The sequence below is a fragment of the Mus caroli genome, chromosome 15 (assembly GCF_900094665.2).
Source record: "Mus caroli chromosome 15, CAROLI_EIJ_v1.1, whole genome shotgun sequence".
Taxonomy (NCBI): Eukaryota; Metazoa; Chordata; class Mammalia; order Rodentia; family Muridae; genus Mus; species Mus caroli.
The window spans coordinates 76,985,499-77,002,696 of NC_034584.1; the positions used below are offsets into that span (position 1 = coordinate 76,985,499).

The window sequence follows — 17,198 nt, forward strand, 5'->3', positions numbered from 1 at the left end:
TGCCCAGTCAAAGCGCCTTTTTTTCCTTAGAGAAGAGTGTCACTAATCCCCTGTCCCACTGGCTCTGCCCCAGGCTTGACACCTTTGGGAAGAATAAGATAGACACTAGCGTCCCCTGCCAGAACTCTGCCATGAGTTCCCGCCTCCACTCCTCCTTTTATCCAAGATACATGGACACTTGGAGCCACGGGGGCAATGACAAGCAAATCCAGAAGTCCCAAAACAACACAACCCCCATCCCTCTGTCTCATCTATACTGCCCTATACTCACTCCCCCCAATCCACACCCACACCCAAACCTCCTCACTGAAACTGAGAAAAGCAGCCAGAACGCATGGTGTTAGTCCTGTCTTCTGATTCCTAGAGTGTAGTGGGACACCAAGATATCCTCTTTCTCAGATTCCTCACTGGAGAGACGGGGACACTTCCAATGCAGCCAATTGCACCAAAGAGCAGATCGGCGGAATCAAGGTCTCCTGCCTCGACTTACTGCTCTGGGGAAAAGAGGGCTGCTGAACCCGAGGCTTGGGGCTCCCACCCGCGCAAGTCGCCATAACCAAGAGCCTAAGATTCTGGGGACGCCGCGGGGTCTGCGTGTGTGCGAGCTGCCCCTTTCCCCTCCGGGAGTTACTCAACGCACTCCAGCAAACTTTCCAGAAGCGTCTACACCTTCCCGTGGCTCTGCAGCACTACCAACAACCAGCTCGCGTCCACAGCCTCGCTTGCTCCCGGCTACCTGGAGATCCCCCGAGTCCCAGGTCCGCGCGCACCTCCACACACTCTCCAGCCACTGCGGACCTCAGCCTTGGGGATCAGTCTGTCCCCGTTTCAGATCTCCCCGGCGCCTCCTCCGCACCACCTGCGCTCATCTACACAGCCTCAGGGTTCCTCGGGTCGCTTGCGTCTACACAGCTTCAGCAGTCTCCGGGTCTACACAACCCAGCACATGAGCGATGCCCTCAAGGTTCACCCAGTGTCTCATCCCAGTGCCTACCTTGCCTACAGTGCCTCACGCTCCCGTCCTGGCTGTGCCTTCTGGTTCACACATTTTGCAATCTTGTCAGTAGAGAAAGGAAAGGAAATCTTGTAATCCTCCTGCAGCCACGTGGTGTTTGCCCTTAACCCCCTTCTCCGGTTTTTTTTTTTTTTTAGTTGTTTTGTTCTTTTTTTGCTTTTAGGACAATATTCATCCCCAACGGCCGCTAGCTGCGGGCTCCAGGCAAAGGCAGCTGGCTGCGGGGGGCGTGGCCCTGGGCGGAGAGAGGGCGTGGCCTGGGCGGGCAAAGCGAAGTGTCTCTGCCCTGGCCTCCCTCCGCTAGGAAACCGTGGCCTGCGACCAAGGCTCCTGTTCCAGCTCACGATTGGTCAGCCCGCTCGCGATGCTGATGCCTAATTGGCTGAGACGAAGAAGACTCAGAGGTGGTGGTGGTGGTGTGTAGATTTTATTCTTTGCCTTTTTTTTTCCTTGAGGCGGCCGCTGCTCTGTGGGTTCCTCCTGAACTCTGCAGCCTTTTACTCTCTAACACCGTGCTCCCCATCGTAATGTTTAATCCCACCCCGAATGATAACTGCATTTCTTTGTCCTTCTCCACCTCCATGAGGTCAGGACTCGGGGTTTCTACCGCTCAGTAGTGTAGCCCCAGTGCCTGCCTTATAGTAGGTGTATCAAAAACATTTGTGGATTATATTAATAGAAATGGTGCACGTGGGGTTTTGGAGCTATCTTTAACGCTGGCAACAGTCCTAAGGGGAAACAGAGGTACAGAGATTGCAGGAATCACGGGCCTGATTGTGGTTACATATAGGCTTAATATGTAGGCTCCAGCTTTGTAAACAGCAATGCCCTGTGAGGTATCAGAACCTGCTTCTCACGTGTCCAGTGTTAGACTAAAGCAAGAAGAGGGTCGCACTATGAGTTATTTCATTGAATGTGCTGTCCCTAGCACGGCGCTTCGCACCCCTCCTGTCTCCATGCTAAGATCGCAGTGACTGCTCAGCCTCTCCCTTCACGGAAACCCACCTGCTTGACACAGGCCACATTGTCAATCTCTGACTGTTTGGGCATAGCACGTGTGTACCCAGAGGGAGCCACAAGAATGATCAAACCACGAGCAAGTGACATGATCCTAGATACGGATCTTTGGTTGGGATGTCCTTGGAGAAACCCTGAAAGGTCTTTTTGATTGAGGAGTGAGTAGTTTCTGAGAAGAGATTGAGAAAGGGCTTGCCTGACAAAGGAGTGTGTAGGAGGCGCTGCTCATAGAGTTGGATCGTGGTGGGTTAATGGACCAGAAAAATGCTCCGGGGAAACCTGTTTCCTATATAGTGTGCATCCAGGGGTCGGGATTGAGGAAGGCTGGCTTGGTGCCTGATGAATGAGTTCTTGTGTCCGTGACTTCACGTGCCCTTCTTATAAGAACACCAGTTGGTAGATTTAGAGCCCACCCTAATCCAGTGTAACCTTATCCTAGGTCAATTAAATCTGTGAAGACCCAATTTCCAAACCAGGCTCATTTATATTTTTCTTTTTTTTTTTTTTTTTTTTTTTTTTTTGGTTTTTTTCGAGACAGGGTTTCTCTGTGTAGCCCTGGCTGTCCTGGCACTCACTTTGTAGACCAGGCTGGCCTCGAACTCAGAAATCCGCCTGCCTCTGCCTCCTGAGTGCTGGGACTAAAGGCGTGCGCCACCACGCCCGGCTTCATTTATATTTTTCAACCCACAGGCTCCTTTGGGTCTGTGAACAGTAAGCGCAGAAGCCCTGAGGCTGCTGGGGACAGACTCCCCTCCCAGCTGCCTACTGCTCTCTTGGGCTTAACCTCCTCCAGCTCATTTCTGATCCTGGCCCCTGGTGGCCACAGCCTACCCAGAGTCCAGAAGAGAGGCAGCCCTCTAAATGCTAGGAGTTCACAGGTAGACCTTCCAACCAACCATGTCCAGCGTGGTGCTCTGAGCAGGGCCCCACTGGCCCATCCTCCCACACACATCCCCACTGCCTCCTTCCCACCCCCACCCCATCCAGAGATGGACAAGGACAATGAAAGCTATTTCACAAGCAGCTGGTGATTAATCGCCAAGTTAATTAAAGAGGCTGTAATTGCACTCCTGTTTCAGAGGTGGGGATGATGTCTTGGGTAGGGATGGGTGGTCGGCTTAGGTCTCCCTGAGAAGATGGAGCCAGCAAGGCAGGAAGAAAAACAAGTGGTATATTCTAGAAGTAGATGCTTCCACCGTAGCTGAAATGTTTATTTGACACAGTCGGGCGGTGAGCCTAAATGTTTATGCTTGTCTCTGTACATTTCCACGTCTTTGAAATATTTCATTAGGGATGAGGGGGGAAATTCGCCAAGGGGAAGGCTAAGTATTTCTAAACTCTAGTTTCAGATTTATAAATGACCTCAAATACCAGTGTGCCTCGATTTACACAATGGAGAGGCCTTTAAAATTATGTGCAAATCGAATCCCGTTTGCCTGCCCGGTACATCTTAAGGCTGCTGATGCTCCGTCTTCATTTCTGATTGATTTTCCCTGGCAGAGGCGCCAAATTCGTTGCTTTAAGTGTCAGGCTCTCTCTGTCAAGTAGTTAATGACCTATAAAGCACTTAAACCATACTGGAAGAGACGCTCTTTGGAGGCACCCCACTGTGTCCCCTCTCCCATTGTCAGTAATCACCCCTCATTTATTTGCTCTTATTGGTCTGGAATTTGCTCTTAGGGTTCCCTAAAGCAGAGCCCTCCCTCCAGAGAGGTCCAGCTCTCTGGGATCTCAGATGGGTGCTGAGGTCCAGGGGCTTCTTCAGCAGGAGTGCCTTTCTTTCTCAAGTGCCTTTTCCTTCCCCACCCCAGGGGAACTTGGCCATTTAACTGTTCCCCGCCACCTCTCCATTTCCTTCTCCATCATGCTCCAGAGATGGTACCTGTCTTTAAGCCTCTAGTGAATTAGGGAGTAAGAGAAGACGCCCAAGGTCAGAGTGAGCAGTGTCTGAGGCAGAGATGGGCTCCAGAGCCAGAGTTGGAGCTTAGGAACATCCCTAGGCAGCAGAGCCAGGCAAGCCATCAGCCACTGGGTGAGAAGACTCAATGAGCCCCAGCCAGAAGGGAAAACACATTTGCTTTCTGTGGCTGTTATTACCAATTCCACAAACAAGGCTTAAAGAACACACGTTCTTTTTATAGTGTAGGGAAAATCCAAAGCATTTTCAACGCAAAGAAACCAAGTGCACAGCCATACACCTCCTGACCAGGTTTTAAGGAGAACCCCTTCCATCTATCACCCTTTTCACCTTTGAGATTCACCTTCCCTGGCCCCGGTCCCTCCCTCCATCTTCAAACCCACTCTCCCACTCCACTTTGCCTCTTCCTGAGCCTATAATCAGCCCATGTATCATTCTCATAAAGACATTTGTGACTCTCAAAATCCCTGTGTCTCAAGAGACTTAATCCCATCTGCCATGTAAGCAGCATCACAGGCTCCCAGGGGAGACATCTTGGGAGGGTACAGAGGGCTCCTCAGCAGAGTGGTCCAGATCATGGGTTGAGACTCATGCTGGGGTTAGATACTTAGCTGCAACACCCAATAGGTAGACTGTCTTGTACGACTTGTTTTATCTCTTGTAGCCTCAGTTTCTTCATTGGTAATATGGGATTGGTGCTTGCCACGAGATGGGAGTTCAGAAGACATTTGACTATGAGGTAGAAGGAACTTCGTGTGCCAGCGTTGAGTTTGAGAGAGGCCCTTCTGAGGAAGGACAGAAGAGGAGGAACAGGCCAGGCTGGAGTGGAGAAGGGCAACATCAGCTTCAAGGGAAGAGTGTGTGCACTCACCTTACATGCATGAACAAATTCTGTCCTGCGGGTGATGGACAGGAGACACACACAGAATGTGTCTAAACAGAGGGGTGGTTTGGATTTGTGTCTTTAATCCCTCTCCAAAAGCTTTATTCTCTCCAAGTGTACAGTTCAGAGGTCTTCAGCATACAATACAAGGCTGTGTAAGTATCATTACTGGATAACTCTAGAACATTCTTTGTTTGTTTGTTTGTTTGTTTGTTTGAGACAGGGTTTCTCTGTGTAGCCCTGGCTGTCCTAGAACTCACTTTGTAGACCAGGCTGGCCTACAGAAATCTGCCTGCCTCTGCCTTCCAAGTGCTGGGATTAAAGGCGTGTGACACCACTGCCTGGCTAGAACATTCTTATATAAAGAAATCATATACTCACCAGGAATTCCCTAAAGCGGGATGATATAGGGAGGAATACCCTAAAGGTCTCTATGGTCTTAAATCTAGAAAGAAGTCAGGACAGCCTGTGCCTGCAGTGTGGAATAGTAATGCAGTCTCAGGGGTACACTAGCCTGGCCTGGACAGTGCCTCCTTGACAGCCCCCACCCCTTCTATTTCCTCACTTTGACCTTTGACACAGAGATAATCTACCACCCCAGACACACAGGCCTAAGGGAAGGTTCAGAACGGCATTATCTAGCCACAGTAAATTTTTGTTTTATTCTACTTTTTATCTTGAAGCAGGCTCTTGTGGACGTAGGTTAGCTTCGAACTCACTATGTAGCTTACATTTCCGATCCTCCTGCCTCTAGCTCCCAAATGCTGGCACTACAGGTCCCACCATGCCTGGTTTATGCAGTGCTAGGGATTAAACCCAAGGCTTTGTGCATCCTGGATTCTACCGGCACAACCGCATCCCAGTTCCACATTTACCAGCTTTTTTTTTTTTCTTTCTGAATCTGGTACCCTGGTTCTGGAGCATGGCCATTTCTCTAGGGCTCAGCTGTTCATCAGAGAAGCCAGCAGTTCCCCTGGCTTCACCCCCAGTACACAATAATCAGAGCGACTGCCCACAGAGGCAGTTGGCCCAGGGACTTCTGCAGAATGGTGGTGGGGCATGGCTGGATCCTGACCGAGCGGCTCTGAGCCTCCCACGCCACTCTGGGGTGGCTGTGGGCCTACTAGAACAAAGGGGATTCCAAAAGGGTGTCTCCAGGTTCCCACCCTCTGCCCCCTGGCTTAACTTGGTACAGCTGATAACTCAGAGAATCCTAAACCCTTTATGCCAAGCAAGCCTGGCCTCACCTCTAGGCAGGAAGAGCGGCCATCTGGTGACAGTCAGGACCTTGCTGAGCCGTCTGAGGCTTCCCCTGGCAGTGATAGGGGCTTTTGGGAGCAATTAACAGAACCACACTTGCAGGCCTCATGGCCCCTGATCTGGTCTGTGAGCTCACATCATCAGAGCCTCTCGTCAGCTTACAAGCGCTGCTGGCCTGTCCTCTGTGGCTGGACCTAGGGCTACCAAGCAGGGAGGTAAGGCCTCTGGAACCCCTGCATGTTTATTGCGGGGACTCGTTTTTTGGTGGCGTAGATGTCCCAACACGCCCATCTCAATTCTCATAGATGTAAAACGGGTTACACTTCTTCATGCATTCGATTTCCACTTCCTGGAAAAACAAGAAAAAAGAAAAAAAAAGAAAAGGAACAAAACCGTTCTCCTTCTGCAAGAACAGGCACTGAGGCAAGCACAGGAAAGGACTCATTTATTCTTTAAGCAAATGGCTCTTGAGTATGAGTCCAGGCGCAGACAAAGAGGCACAAAAAAGGTTTCTCTGCACTGGAATGCTTAGGACCTCCTGGGGGAGATGGATGTGTGTGAACTGATTTAATATGAGGTGAGGAAGAAGGAAAGAACCACCTGGTGGGGGGAGGGGCTTAGGGAAGCTCCCTGTCGAAAAGGGGTAACTGAGCATCAGGCTCTTCAAGCAAGGATGGGGTGAGGGGCCTTGGCAGAGCATGGGGGCACACAGAGGTGCGGAGGTGGGCATCTTTGAGCAGCAGCTATGCCACAGGTCAGACTTGAAGTGAATTTAGGCCAATGACAGCTAGGATAGTCAGGATTTTTTTTTTTTTTTTGAGACAGGGTTGTGTATAAGTAGGCAGGCCTTGAAATCACTATGTAGTAGAAGACCTTGAGTTTCTTTAAAAACGTTAAAAATCGTATTTATCAAGTGTGCGTGTGCAGATGTGAGTACTCCACATCACACATACACATGGGGGTTGGTCCCAGGATAATTGGTGAGAGTCAGTTCTCTCTTTCTGAGATGCAGGTCCCAGGATGGAAATTCATGTCCTCAGCCTTGGCCAAAAGCATCTTTTCTCACCAAGCCATCTTATTGGCTCAGATCTAATCTTGAACTTCTGGTCCTCCTACCTCCAATTCCTGAGCCCTGGGACCACAGGTATATGTATATTGTCACGGTACCTGGAGCCAAACCCAGGGCTTTCTTTGTACATGCTAGGCAGGCACTCTTCCAAACGAGCTACACCTCCCAGCCCAGGACCATCTTTTCTTATCCCAGTCCCCACAGAGATCCTGGAACACACTTAGATCTGACACTTAGATCTGACAAATATTGAAAGAGTGATGGGTGGAAAGAGAACTGAGTCTGGCAGAGGAATGAAGCCTTGGTCTCACGCTGTCCAGAGGCCCAAGTGAGTAATCCTTAGCCATGTCCATATCTATTCCTCCCAGGACCATTCTAACTCACAGAGCCATCTATCCCCTGTGTTACAATGAATCTGGCCATGGAGTCCTGCAGGCAATGAGCTTGCGATGGTCAGATTTGAGCTATAGAAATATTGATTGGATGCAGGATCGGGGAAGGTCTGAAGAAGAGGCCAAAGGGACAGAGGAAATGGAACAGGGATCTGATCTGAAGAGGCAATCAGTCCCCAGATTATCTCAGGCCTATCATGCAGGGGCCATGTTCTCATGCAAGGCAAAGAGCTTAGCCAGAATCCCATCCATAGAGACGGAGGATGCGAATGAAGAGTCCAGAGAGCAGAAGCCAAGATTGCTGGGCCCCTGAAGGCCCACAGATTGGTATAATAAAACCCACCCCAAACATCAGGCACTGTCACTTGCAAAGTAAGTTTCCAGGCAATGAGAGGGTTGTAAAGGCAGAGCAGTGCCAATTACAGCACCATTATCCAGGATTATGAAGCTACTGAGAGGTGGCTCACACTACAAGGCATGTCGTGCCTGGGAATTTCTAGGGCATGCCTGGGATCTCAGTGTCCAAGCTGCCAGGTATAGGCTGCTAGGCAGACCTAACTCTAGGACCTGCACTGGCCTGCCTCTATTTTACCAAGAATGTAGATTCCATGGGCTTCTCCAACATCGCATTCCTGGATAGCTCCTTCTATTCAGCCCCTACCTATGGCTTCACTCCAGATCGATGGAGACATGCTCACATTTGGAGCCAGTCCAGAGTTGCCCTATCTCCTCTGGGCTCATTCGTATGTTTCTTAGTTTCTCTCAACAATAGTTTCTGCTCTGGTAAGCCAGGGAGATCAGCCTCTCTCCCCACCCCAATCTGCAGGTCTGTTTTCAGAATTCAAAATGAGAAGACATTACAGATAAAAAAGTTCAAAGACAGAAATCAGTACAGTCTCCATGCCTGGGCCTGACAGTGCCTACTGACACAGTAAACCTCTACCCTGGAAGGAATCCCTTTCGTTCCTACAGAGAGGGTTCAGCAGGTACAGTCCAGGTGGGGGTTGGAGGCTGTTACCTGTGATACCTTACACAGAGGTTGTAAACAGCCTAAGAGGCCATTGATAAGGGCCTGATTAAATTAGGACCATCCATCCTTGTGTCCTCTGCTGTAATTAGAGTCTGGCTGCATCCACACACTGTCTTGGGCAGATCCCCACGTGGGGCTTTGTGAGCAAAGCCAATGCAAACAACAGCTACAGACTGACTGCACAAGCTCTTCAGAAACCTCCCACAAACACCCCAGACTTCCTCCGTCCAAATGTACAGATGCGATAAAAGCCATCCCAGCGGCCCCGGTGGTAATCCCTAGGGAGGGGATTCAGATGGAGGCAGGAAGGAGGCAGGAAGGTGGCAGGTGCATCAGAGCAAACTTCACCTTGTTGGAGTTTAAATGTTTCACCACACTCTGTGGCTGTGTCACCTGCTTGTGTGCGCAGTGAGCATTTCGATGCCAAGTGCAGAAAGCAGCAGTTAACCAGCGCTCAATCAAGGCTCGGGGGCCGTAATTATAACCACAGTTCACAGAGGAGTCGGTTCACAGTCTGCAGAGGTTCACAGAGCCTTGTGTCAGTGCCTCCAGGACTGGGGTGTAGATTCAGGGACAAGGCCCCTCCAGTGGGCAAGTGACATCCCCAGGCAGTTAGGAGGGGCAGATTGACGTCACTCAGCTTGGCTGGGCTGAGGCAATTGCCCACCTCTCCTGGAAGAGCTGTCTGCCAAGAAAACTATTGAACTACATAAAAATCCATCCCCGAAGTCCCAGAGGCATCCTTAGGCTGGAACACGGCCTTTAAATTAGATGAAGGGGAAAAAAGGCAGGTTTTGCCTGTAACTCGATTTCAGGTTAGTAAGAACTAGTGGTCAAAGAGCTGAAGCCGCCCCCGCCCCCCCCACAGCGGCCACCCACTAGAGTCCTGTGATAACGACTGTGAGGGACACTCTAGCCCCACTAAGAATCACTGATAACAAGCACATGTTCCCATGGAAACTGCTGCTCAGAATCCTCTGACATTTTTTTTTCTGGGGGAGGGGGGCACACAGTTCCTATACCTAGTTCCTGTGTTCGGTTTTTAGAGGTGATTTTCTTCTGTAAAGATGGAGGGGAGAGAGCTGGCGACAACTGAGGGGGCAGGCAGGGGCCGTCAGATTCCAGCCACTTACTACTCTTGGGAGAGGCTGAAGGTACGGAGCCTGAGAGTGCCAGAGCCCTTGAAATGTTCCTGATGCCCTAAGACACTGAAGAAGCTAATAGGCAGCAAAACCTCAGAGAGACAGCAACCTGGACCAGAAAAAAGATGGAAATTCCTCCAGGCAGGGACGAGGATTAGATCCACCAAAGAGACAGTCATATCAGCCTTCCTTGCCAGTCCAGGGCTCCCCTTCACCTCCCCCATCTGGCCAGCCTCTCTTGAGTACTCTTCCAGATGGACCCCTTCTAAGGGATGCTTGCTAGACTCAGAACCACCCCTCCCTCTGCATCCCTCCTCCTATCTCCAGTCTGCCTCCTGAGAGGGATGCTTCTAGTTTTTTTGTTTTTTTTTTTAATTTTATTCATTTTACATCCTGACTGCAGTTTCCCCTCCCTCCTCTCCTCCCAGTCCCTCCTCCACTCCTCCTCTGTTTCTCTTCAGAGAAGGGCAGGCCTTGATGGATATCAACCAGCCATGGCATATCAAGTTGCAGTAAGACTAGGCACCTCCTCTTCTACTAAGGCTGGACCATGCTACCCAGGAGGGGGAACAGGTCCCAAAGGCAGGCAACAGGGTCAGAGACAGCCCCTGCTACAGTTGTTAGGAGTCCCCACAAGAAGACTAAGCTGCTACACAACAGTTAATACTTCTGTTTTTCTAAGGAAATCTGTTCTCTATCTATCTATCTATCTATCTATCTATCTCTGTCTGTCTGCAGGCTCTGCCCATTGCTCTAGCAGTTTGATTTTCAAAGAAACACCCACTCACCGACTGACCCTCAGCAGGGTTCAGGGACCTCCGCACCAGCCTGTACTTCAATACCCTGAGTGGTCTGGGTTGTGGCTGGAAACTTAGGCTAAGGCAAGCAGGCAGTGACACTTAGTCAAGTCTGAGCTGCTGCTAGGAAGTGGACCTCCTAAGGGAGGTCCTATGGCCACCCAGCCTGCCTCTCCTCTCCCTTCCCACTCAGAGCCTCTCCCCAAGGGGTTCACATTCAGGGGGGTCCCTTCTTCGTCACTGCCATCTGCACCCCTCTTCCTTGCATCAGGGAAGGCTCTCAGGGCCGGGTTGGGGGTGGTACTGGGTGCTTAGTCTTCTTTGTTGACTACTGAGAGCCCTAAAATATTCTTCCCCACCTTCCCTAATATGGAAACCCTTCTTATATCCCACCCTTCACCCCAAACTGTCCTTCTCTTCCTCTTTTCCTTCCCAGTCTCTCTTCTTGATCACCAGAGCCCTGGGTAATCTCTGGCCTCCCCACTGCGCATCTTTAACCCCACCACTCAGCAGCCACCACTCTGGCAATGTCTGTGTCTCCAGGACAGGCAATGGGTCAGTCTTCCTGGGTCTTCAGGAAGCTGAGATTTTATTCCAAGTAAATTAGAAACCACGGAAGGTTTTTTCATGGGAAAGGGACAAGACAACGCATGTTTTATCAGGTTCCTCCATCTGCTTTGTAGGGAAGAGGCAGTGGGAACAAACGGGGTGGCTGCTGGGAGACCTGGGTGCTTCGTCCTGAGCCAGGGCACAATATGAAGTCCCATCTGGCTTCCCTCACTCCCCTGGAAAGGGTTAAAAGAAACCTGAGTCCCAGCCAGGTCATCCAGAGACTGGATATTAAGCTCAGGAGGTAGGAGAGGAAACGGGCAAGTTCTTGCTGGTTAAGGTTTTCACCCCAGTGCGCACTAAGCGCTAAGCTTCATCTCAGACCTCTGGAGCCGGGAGCCTGGAGGCAGCTCTGTGCCAAGCAGTTCCCTGTCCTCACAGCCCAGGAATTCATCAAGCCAGCCTCCAGGAGCACGGCCTTCATTCATCCTGGCAGCCTCTGAGGAGCTCTGATTGTTGGATTTTCTAGAGGAGAGCCTGGAACTAGGCACGTAGGTGACAAGCCATCCACTGGGCCCAGAAAAGCCTGGCGCCACTGTCCAAGGACACGGGAGCTTCTGACCATCATGTCCTGAAGCATCTGTGCCTTCCTCTGCACCCCTCTGCTGCTCAACACTGCTCGGGCCAGGCTAGGTGTGTCTGCTCGTGGACACCTCCGTGCATGCGGATTTTGGAATGAGAGCATCTCAGGAACTTTGGAAGCAGCCTGGGATAGGGGAGGTAGATCAGCCTATCTTCCACAGCTAAATTGGAAGCTCTGGGAAAGCTGAAGGAAAGGCAGGCTAAGAGGAGGGGAGTAGGGTAGGAGAGGAGCCCTTCAGTCCCTGTCTTCCAAGGAGACAGCTTCCTTATAGGGGTGTCTGGAGAGTGAATGAGGGGTCCCCTGAATGGGTTCCTGGAGGGCCAGAAAGGCTGAGCGGCATTGGGAAGCTTTGGTCCACCCTGGCTCGAGTTTCTCCAGCACAGAGACTCGCCCATTTACCCAGGGGTGGCCCAGCAGCAAGCCACACAGCTGAACCACTGAGGAAAGACAGCTAGGTTGCTCTGTCTTCAGGGGAGGCGAGATGGGCCAAAAGCAAATTAATAAAGACAGAGGAAAAGGGCATGAAACTGCAGGTGGTGGGGTCAGAGTAGGCCACAAAGAGGAACTGGGAGAACTGGGTCTAAGAGTAGAATAAGGAACAGACACCTGTAGAGCTTAGGGTGAGGCATGGTGAGGTGTGTGCCCACACAGGCTGATGGGAAACTAGTTCAGGGTTCTCGTTGGGGGAGGGGTGCTCCGAGATTCTCCTATCTCACCAGCACGTATGGAACCTCCCTGCTCCTGGTCCTGGCTCATCTCCACTTGTCACATCCACAGCCTCCATATCTGGCCCTGGGCCAGCCAGCTTTGGTGCAGTTCTTTGATGCCCGTTCTTCATCTCTCCTTAGCCAGTCCACTCAGCATGTGCCCACCTTGTACAAGCCTCTGGGCTAGCCGAGGAGCAGGAGTGACTCAGTGGCCAGGCAGAGCCCTCACAGGGGTCCTGCTATGTCCTCACAGGACCGTCTGCCTGGGGACCAAATTGGGAGGCCGATGCCACGACAGCCACATACACAGCTCTGCAGGGGTGGCAGTAAGGGGTGAAGAGGAAAGAGATGCAATCCACAAGAGCCCCGTAGGACTGAGGGCCACTTTGTCCATGGAGAAATGGCCAGAGGAGGAATGGCTTTCCTGATGGAAGGAACAGCCTGGGCAAAATCCCAGAGACATTAACAGTTCAGGCTGAGATGCAGAATGTGAGAGCAGACCAAGGCCAAGATGGGGAAAGCCCTGCTGTGCAGGTAAGGTGATGATGGCCTGTCCTGAAGGCCCTACTCCTGACCCAAAGCAGGTCCTTAGACAAGAGCTGTGGCTCTTGGGTCCTAATTCAAGACAAGTCTCGGAGCCTGTAGAACTTCTAGAGATTTTCATAGACAAGGTTAAATTCGTTGTCATCCTCAAATCTATTCAGCTTCTCCTAGGAGAGGAAGAGAGGGAGAGAGGGAGGGGAGAAGAGAGGAAAATATTAGTCAGGAAAAGAACAAATGTGAACAAATGTTTGTTGAGTTGAACTCACTGTGTAGCCCAGGCTGGCCTTGAACTTATCCCATCTTTCTGTCTCCACCTCCTGAGTGCTGTGGGGTGGAGTGGGGAGGGGTTATAGGCATGAGCCACCATGCCTGCCTTTGAATTTGTAGTGATTTAGTTTTGGTCGAGGGGGCAGGCAGAGAACTTCCCGAGAGTCACTTCCACAAGAAACATGGCCTTTGTCCCCAAACCCACCTCGTCTCCTGACATGCCTCTCCATACCTACCCTCCACCCTCCAGTTACACCAGGCTACCCCTAGTCAGCTCCTCTAGCCTCTCCCTCATGATTTTCCTTTGGTCCGGAATGTGAGAGCCATGTAGCACCTAGCTACCAGAATTCATCTTACGGGGTATACTTCAAGATCTACCAGGGGTAGTATAGGGGGCAGAGGAGGACACTGGGAAGAGAGGAGGGAGGGGAAACTACAGCCAGACATATTTATTAATTAATTAATTAGACCAGAGAGCCCTCCCTTCTCCTCCCCCTAAGCTGGCCTTTCCACAGGACCTGTCCCTCCGGCCTACCAATATCTCTGCATGCCCTCTGAGTCAGTAGTTTATTCCTGCAGAGTAAGCTCTCAGAAGGCAGGGTACCTCACCTTCCTGTCTAGCACCCCAGAACCTAATCCTGTATAGACAGCGACTGAGATGGAACCCATATCTTCAGTGGTCCAGGGTGGGAGTGCTTTCGGTTAGGGACTAGTTCAGGGTTTCTAGACCTAGAGATTCAACCACAAACACTTCCAGCCTGGGCTGAGAATGGCAGAGCACCAGATTTTGTACTCCATGAAGCTTCTCCAGCATGCTCACAGACCACCCACTTTGCAGGCCTCCCACACCAGCTGGACCACACTGCTGCCCTGTAGAGTTCAAAGCTCCAGTGCTCATCATGTTACTCCTGGATTCTGGTAACGCTGGTAGCGCAGGTCAATATGACTCACCCACTTTACAGATGGGCAAACTGAGGTTTAAGAAGGAAGTGTTACTAAGGAATGAACCCAGGGCCCTGTTATAATGGCCGTCTTGAGCAGGCCAGCAAGAGCTGGCACTAGCGCACATATGGAAGCCTTATGCTCTCACCTGATTGAACAGTGTAGTCAACTGCACAGTGCTCACCAGCGTTAAGTATAATCACCACCACGCTGTGTGAGTGCACAGTTGGTCCTAGGTAGCCCTCTCAGCACAGTGATCTGTCCTCCCAGCAAGTCTGGGAGGTGAGGGTTACTCTGGCTAATCAGATTACAGGCCAGGAGACTCAAGCACAGAATGATAAATATCTCCTCCCAGGCTGCACGCACCAGGCAGCATCCACCAAATTCAAAGCTCCCAGTCCTCTAGGCCACTAGGGCAGCTTCTGGGGAGGGGGACATTCAACTTCAGGTGGTTCAATTCTCTGGTCTATTAAATTCACATGGCATATACATGGGTCAGAAGGAACAGAAGGAACCAGGCTCCAGGGTCCCCAGCCCCAGGGCATACCTTGGTGGCTGGGCTTTGGCTAAAGACAGGGCTTCCAGTCTCTTCCTTCATACAGGCGTAGACCTCCGTCTCTCGACGCTGTAGGGACTACAGGAAATAGGGCACCGGGATCAGTGGCAGGTACAGAGAAAGGCCGTCCCCAGGTTCCTGGAGCAATCCTTCCTGCCTGTTGTTAACCTGATATGCTGTGGAAGCCCAGGGGAGGACAATGCCCCCACCACACACACACACACACACACACACACACACACACGCACACACTGCCCCCATGCTGTGAGCAGTCACACCATTAAAACTGTCAGTCATAAGCCACCTAAGTCCCTGTCCTAATTGTACGAGCTGCTTCTGTCTGTACCTCACAACTTCTCTTCAAGCACCACCATCAACCCTGGACTCTGTCCAGACTTGCACCTGGCTGGTGAAAGGACATGCCTTTTTTTTTGGACCACCTCTGCTGGTCCTTAGGTCCCTGAGGCCCTAGCAGTGGGGATCCCTCTGCATAACACTCAGGTCCCCTGCTGACTTCAGCCCTCACTCACTCCCTGGTTCAGACTCTGCCTGTGAGATATCCATCCACCTTCCAAGTCTCCTCTTACTCATCACCCATCCTGGGCTCACAGACATCCGAGATACCCAAGAGAGGCTCTCATTCCTCATCCATCAATCCTATGCCTCGCTGGAGGAATCCAGAATCGAACTCCAGAGCCCAGTACATGCTTCTCTCTCCCAGTCATTTCCCTTTATCCCTTCAGCCACCCTCTCTGGCTAGCTAAGCTCCACTTCTAATGGAAATGCATGCTCCCACTCTCCCCTCTGACCACCTGCAAATCCATGACCAGAGAGAGAACTTCCCCTGGGGCTCTCTGTAGCAGCCCACTCCCCAATGCACATCCATAACCTTCAGTCTTGGGACCCTCCTGGGGATAGGGACCATGCCTGGTTTGTCTCCTAACTCTATAGCTGGACTTGGCACACCAAGAATGCCGCCAAATGAGAGCTGGCAAGGGAACACCTTACTAGGTGTTGTGGGACAGTTTACTTTAGAGTCTTTAGAGACCAAACCACAGATTCCAAGATGGTGAGAAGAACCAGGCTTTGAAGACAGACAAGACCGGGTTCGGTTTTTGGCTCTGATATCTGTAGCCACGGGAAGCTTCTTTGTTTCTCTGTGCCTCAGTTTCCCCATTCACAAAATGGAAACTATCACATCTGTCTTGCAGGCCCAACACATGAATAAACATGAGGTTGCACATAAGGAGCCTTGCACAAAGTTAGGCAAATAGTAGTTGCTTAATATACAGTTGCTTGATGGTCACTAGGGAAGGCATAACGTTCCCCTTCTCTGCGACCCCAGCTGGGGTGTATCTGGGCTCTAGAACAGAGCTTGCAACGGCCCAAGCAAGAGGCAGAAGCATTCCCTTCCCTGGTGTACTTGTCAGATGGATGCCGGCTTGTTGCCAAGGAGGCGGTTTCCCTGGCAACAGTCAAGCAGGGGTTGGTGAGGCAGGCTGGAGAGACAGGTGGTGCTCAGAGGCAGGAGGAGGGTGGAGACGTGGGAGGGGAGAAGGGAAGAAAGCACCCAGAGGTAGCCACGCATGAAAACCCCTGTAATAAGCCATTTGGCACTTGGGAGACCCTAACTTCAAGGGCATCAGACATGGGTGGTATAGATGTCCTGAGGACTGTTCACAGCGTCTCTGAGCCAGAGACAGGGTGGAGTCTGCGAGAGGATTTTCCAATTTGCCTCATTTCCAAGGCCTGGTCTGACAAGTGTGGGTCTCTGTGCCTGTCCGGAGCCCTGGTCTCCTCTCAGCACACAGGACGGGACATGTTGTCCAGTCACACTGTGACCTTTTAAACCCTCCTCAGACCTGACAAAGCTGGACATCACAGGTGGTTCCCTCTCATGTGTCCACTCTTAGGGGCTGCCCCAGCAGGTGCAAGCCCAGAGAAGCCAGGGACGAAAAACTAAAACAAGGAAGGGCACCCTGTTCCTGGTGTCTGTGCTCCAAAAGGCAAGGGTGGCGCTCACTTAGCTGTGGCAGAGTGGAACCTTTGCTGGTCCTGACCTGCTGGCTATATTTGCATTCAGGGTATGACCTGCCATGCAGGCTGGGAAATGCAGGGTAAGGCCTTGTCAGCAGGACATTTCTGAACCTCTGATCCCGCTCTGTCTTCCTAGCCTTCCTCAGGAATGGGATCAGGGATGGTGGGAGAAGCTGCCTGCCTCAACTCTGCACTGCAGGGCCACACTGGATTAGACTGGGCTATCTGAATGTCTCCACGCTAGGGCTCTCCTGGGCTTGGCTCTCCCTGGTCACTTGTCTGTCTCAGGTCCTATAGACAGACCTTTTGCTTCCTATTGCCCAATGAGCAGTTACAAATGCTCATTAGCCTGGTGGGAGAGTCGAGGCTAACCTCTAGGTTGCTTGGGACAGTGCAAAATCAGCTGTCTGAACCTGGGCCACATTCTCTGA

General features: G+C 51.4%; 2 protein-coding genes across 4 annotated transcripts in view; both read right to left on the minus strand.

Annotated features, from left to right (window-relative positions):
* Tcf20 (transcription factor 20) overlaps nt 1-1,112 on the minus strand; it is a 178,330-nt gene extending 177,218 nt beyond the window's left edge. The window contains exon 1 of the mRNA XM_029470172.1: nt 995-1,112. The gene's annotated coding sequence lies outside the window, so the exon portion shown is untranslated. The remainder of the gene's footprint in view (nt 1-994) is intronic.
* A 9,941-nt stretch (nt 1,113-11,053) lies between these two features.
* The window catches only part of Nfam1 (NFAT activating protein with ITAM motif 1), a 35,270-nt gene continuing 29,125 nt past the window's right edge, over nt 11,054-17,198 (minus strand). For all 3 annotated transcript variants that reach the window (XM_021183261.2, XM_021183262.2, XM_021183263.2), the window contains exons 5-6: nt 14,722-14,808; nt 11,054-13,132 (exon numbers count right to left, since the gene is read on the minus strand). In XM_021183261.2, the coding sequence (XP_021038920.1) occupies nt 13,073-13,132; nt 14,722-14,808 (147 nt within the window). In that variant the 3' untranslated portion in view covers nt 11,054-13,072. The remainder of the gene's footprint in view (nt 13,133-14,721; nt 14,809-17,198) is intronic.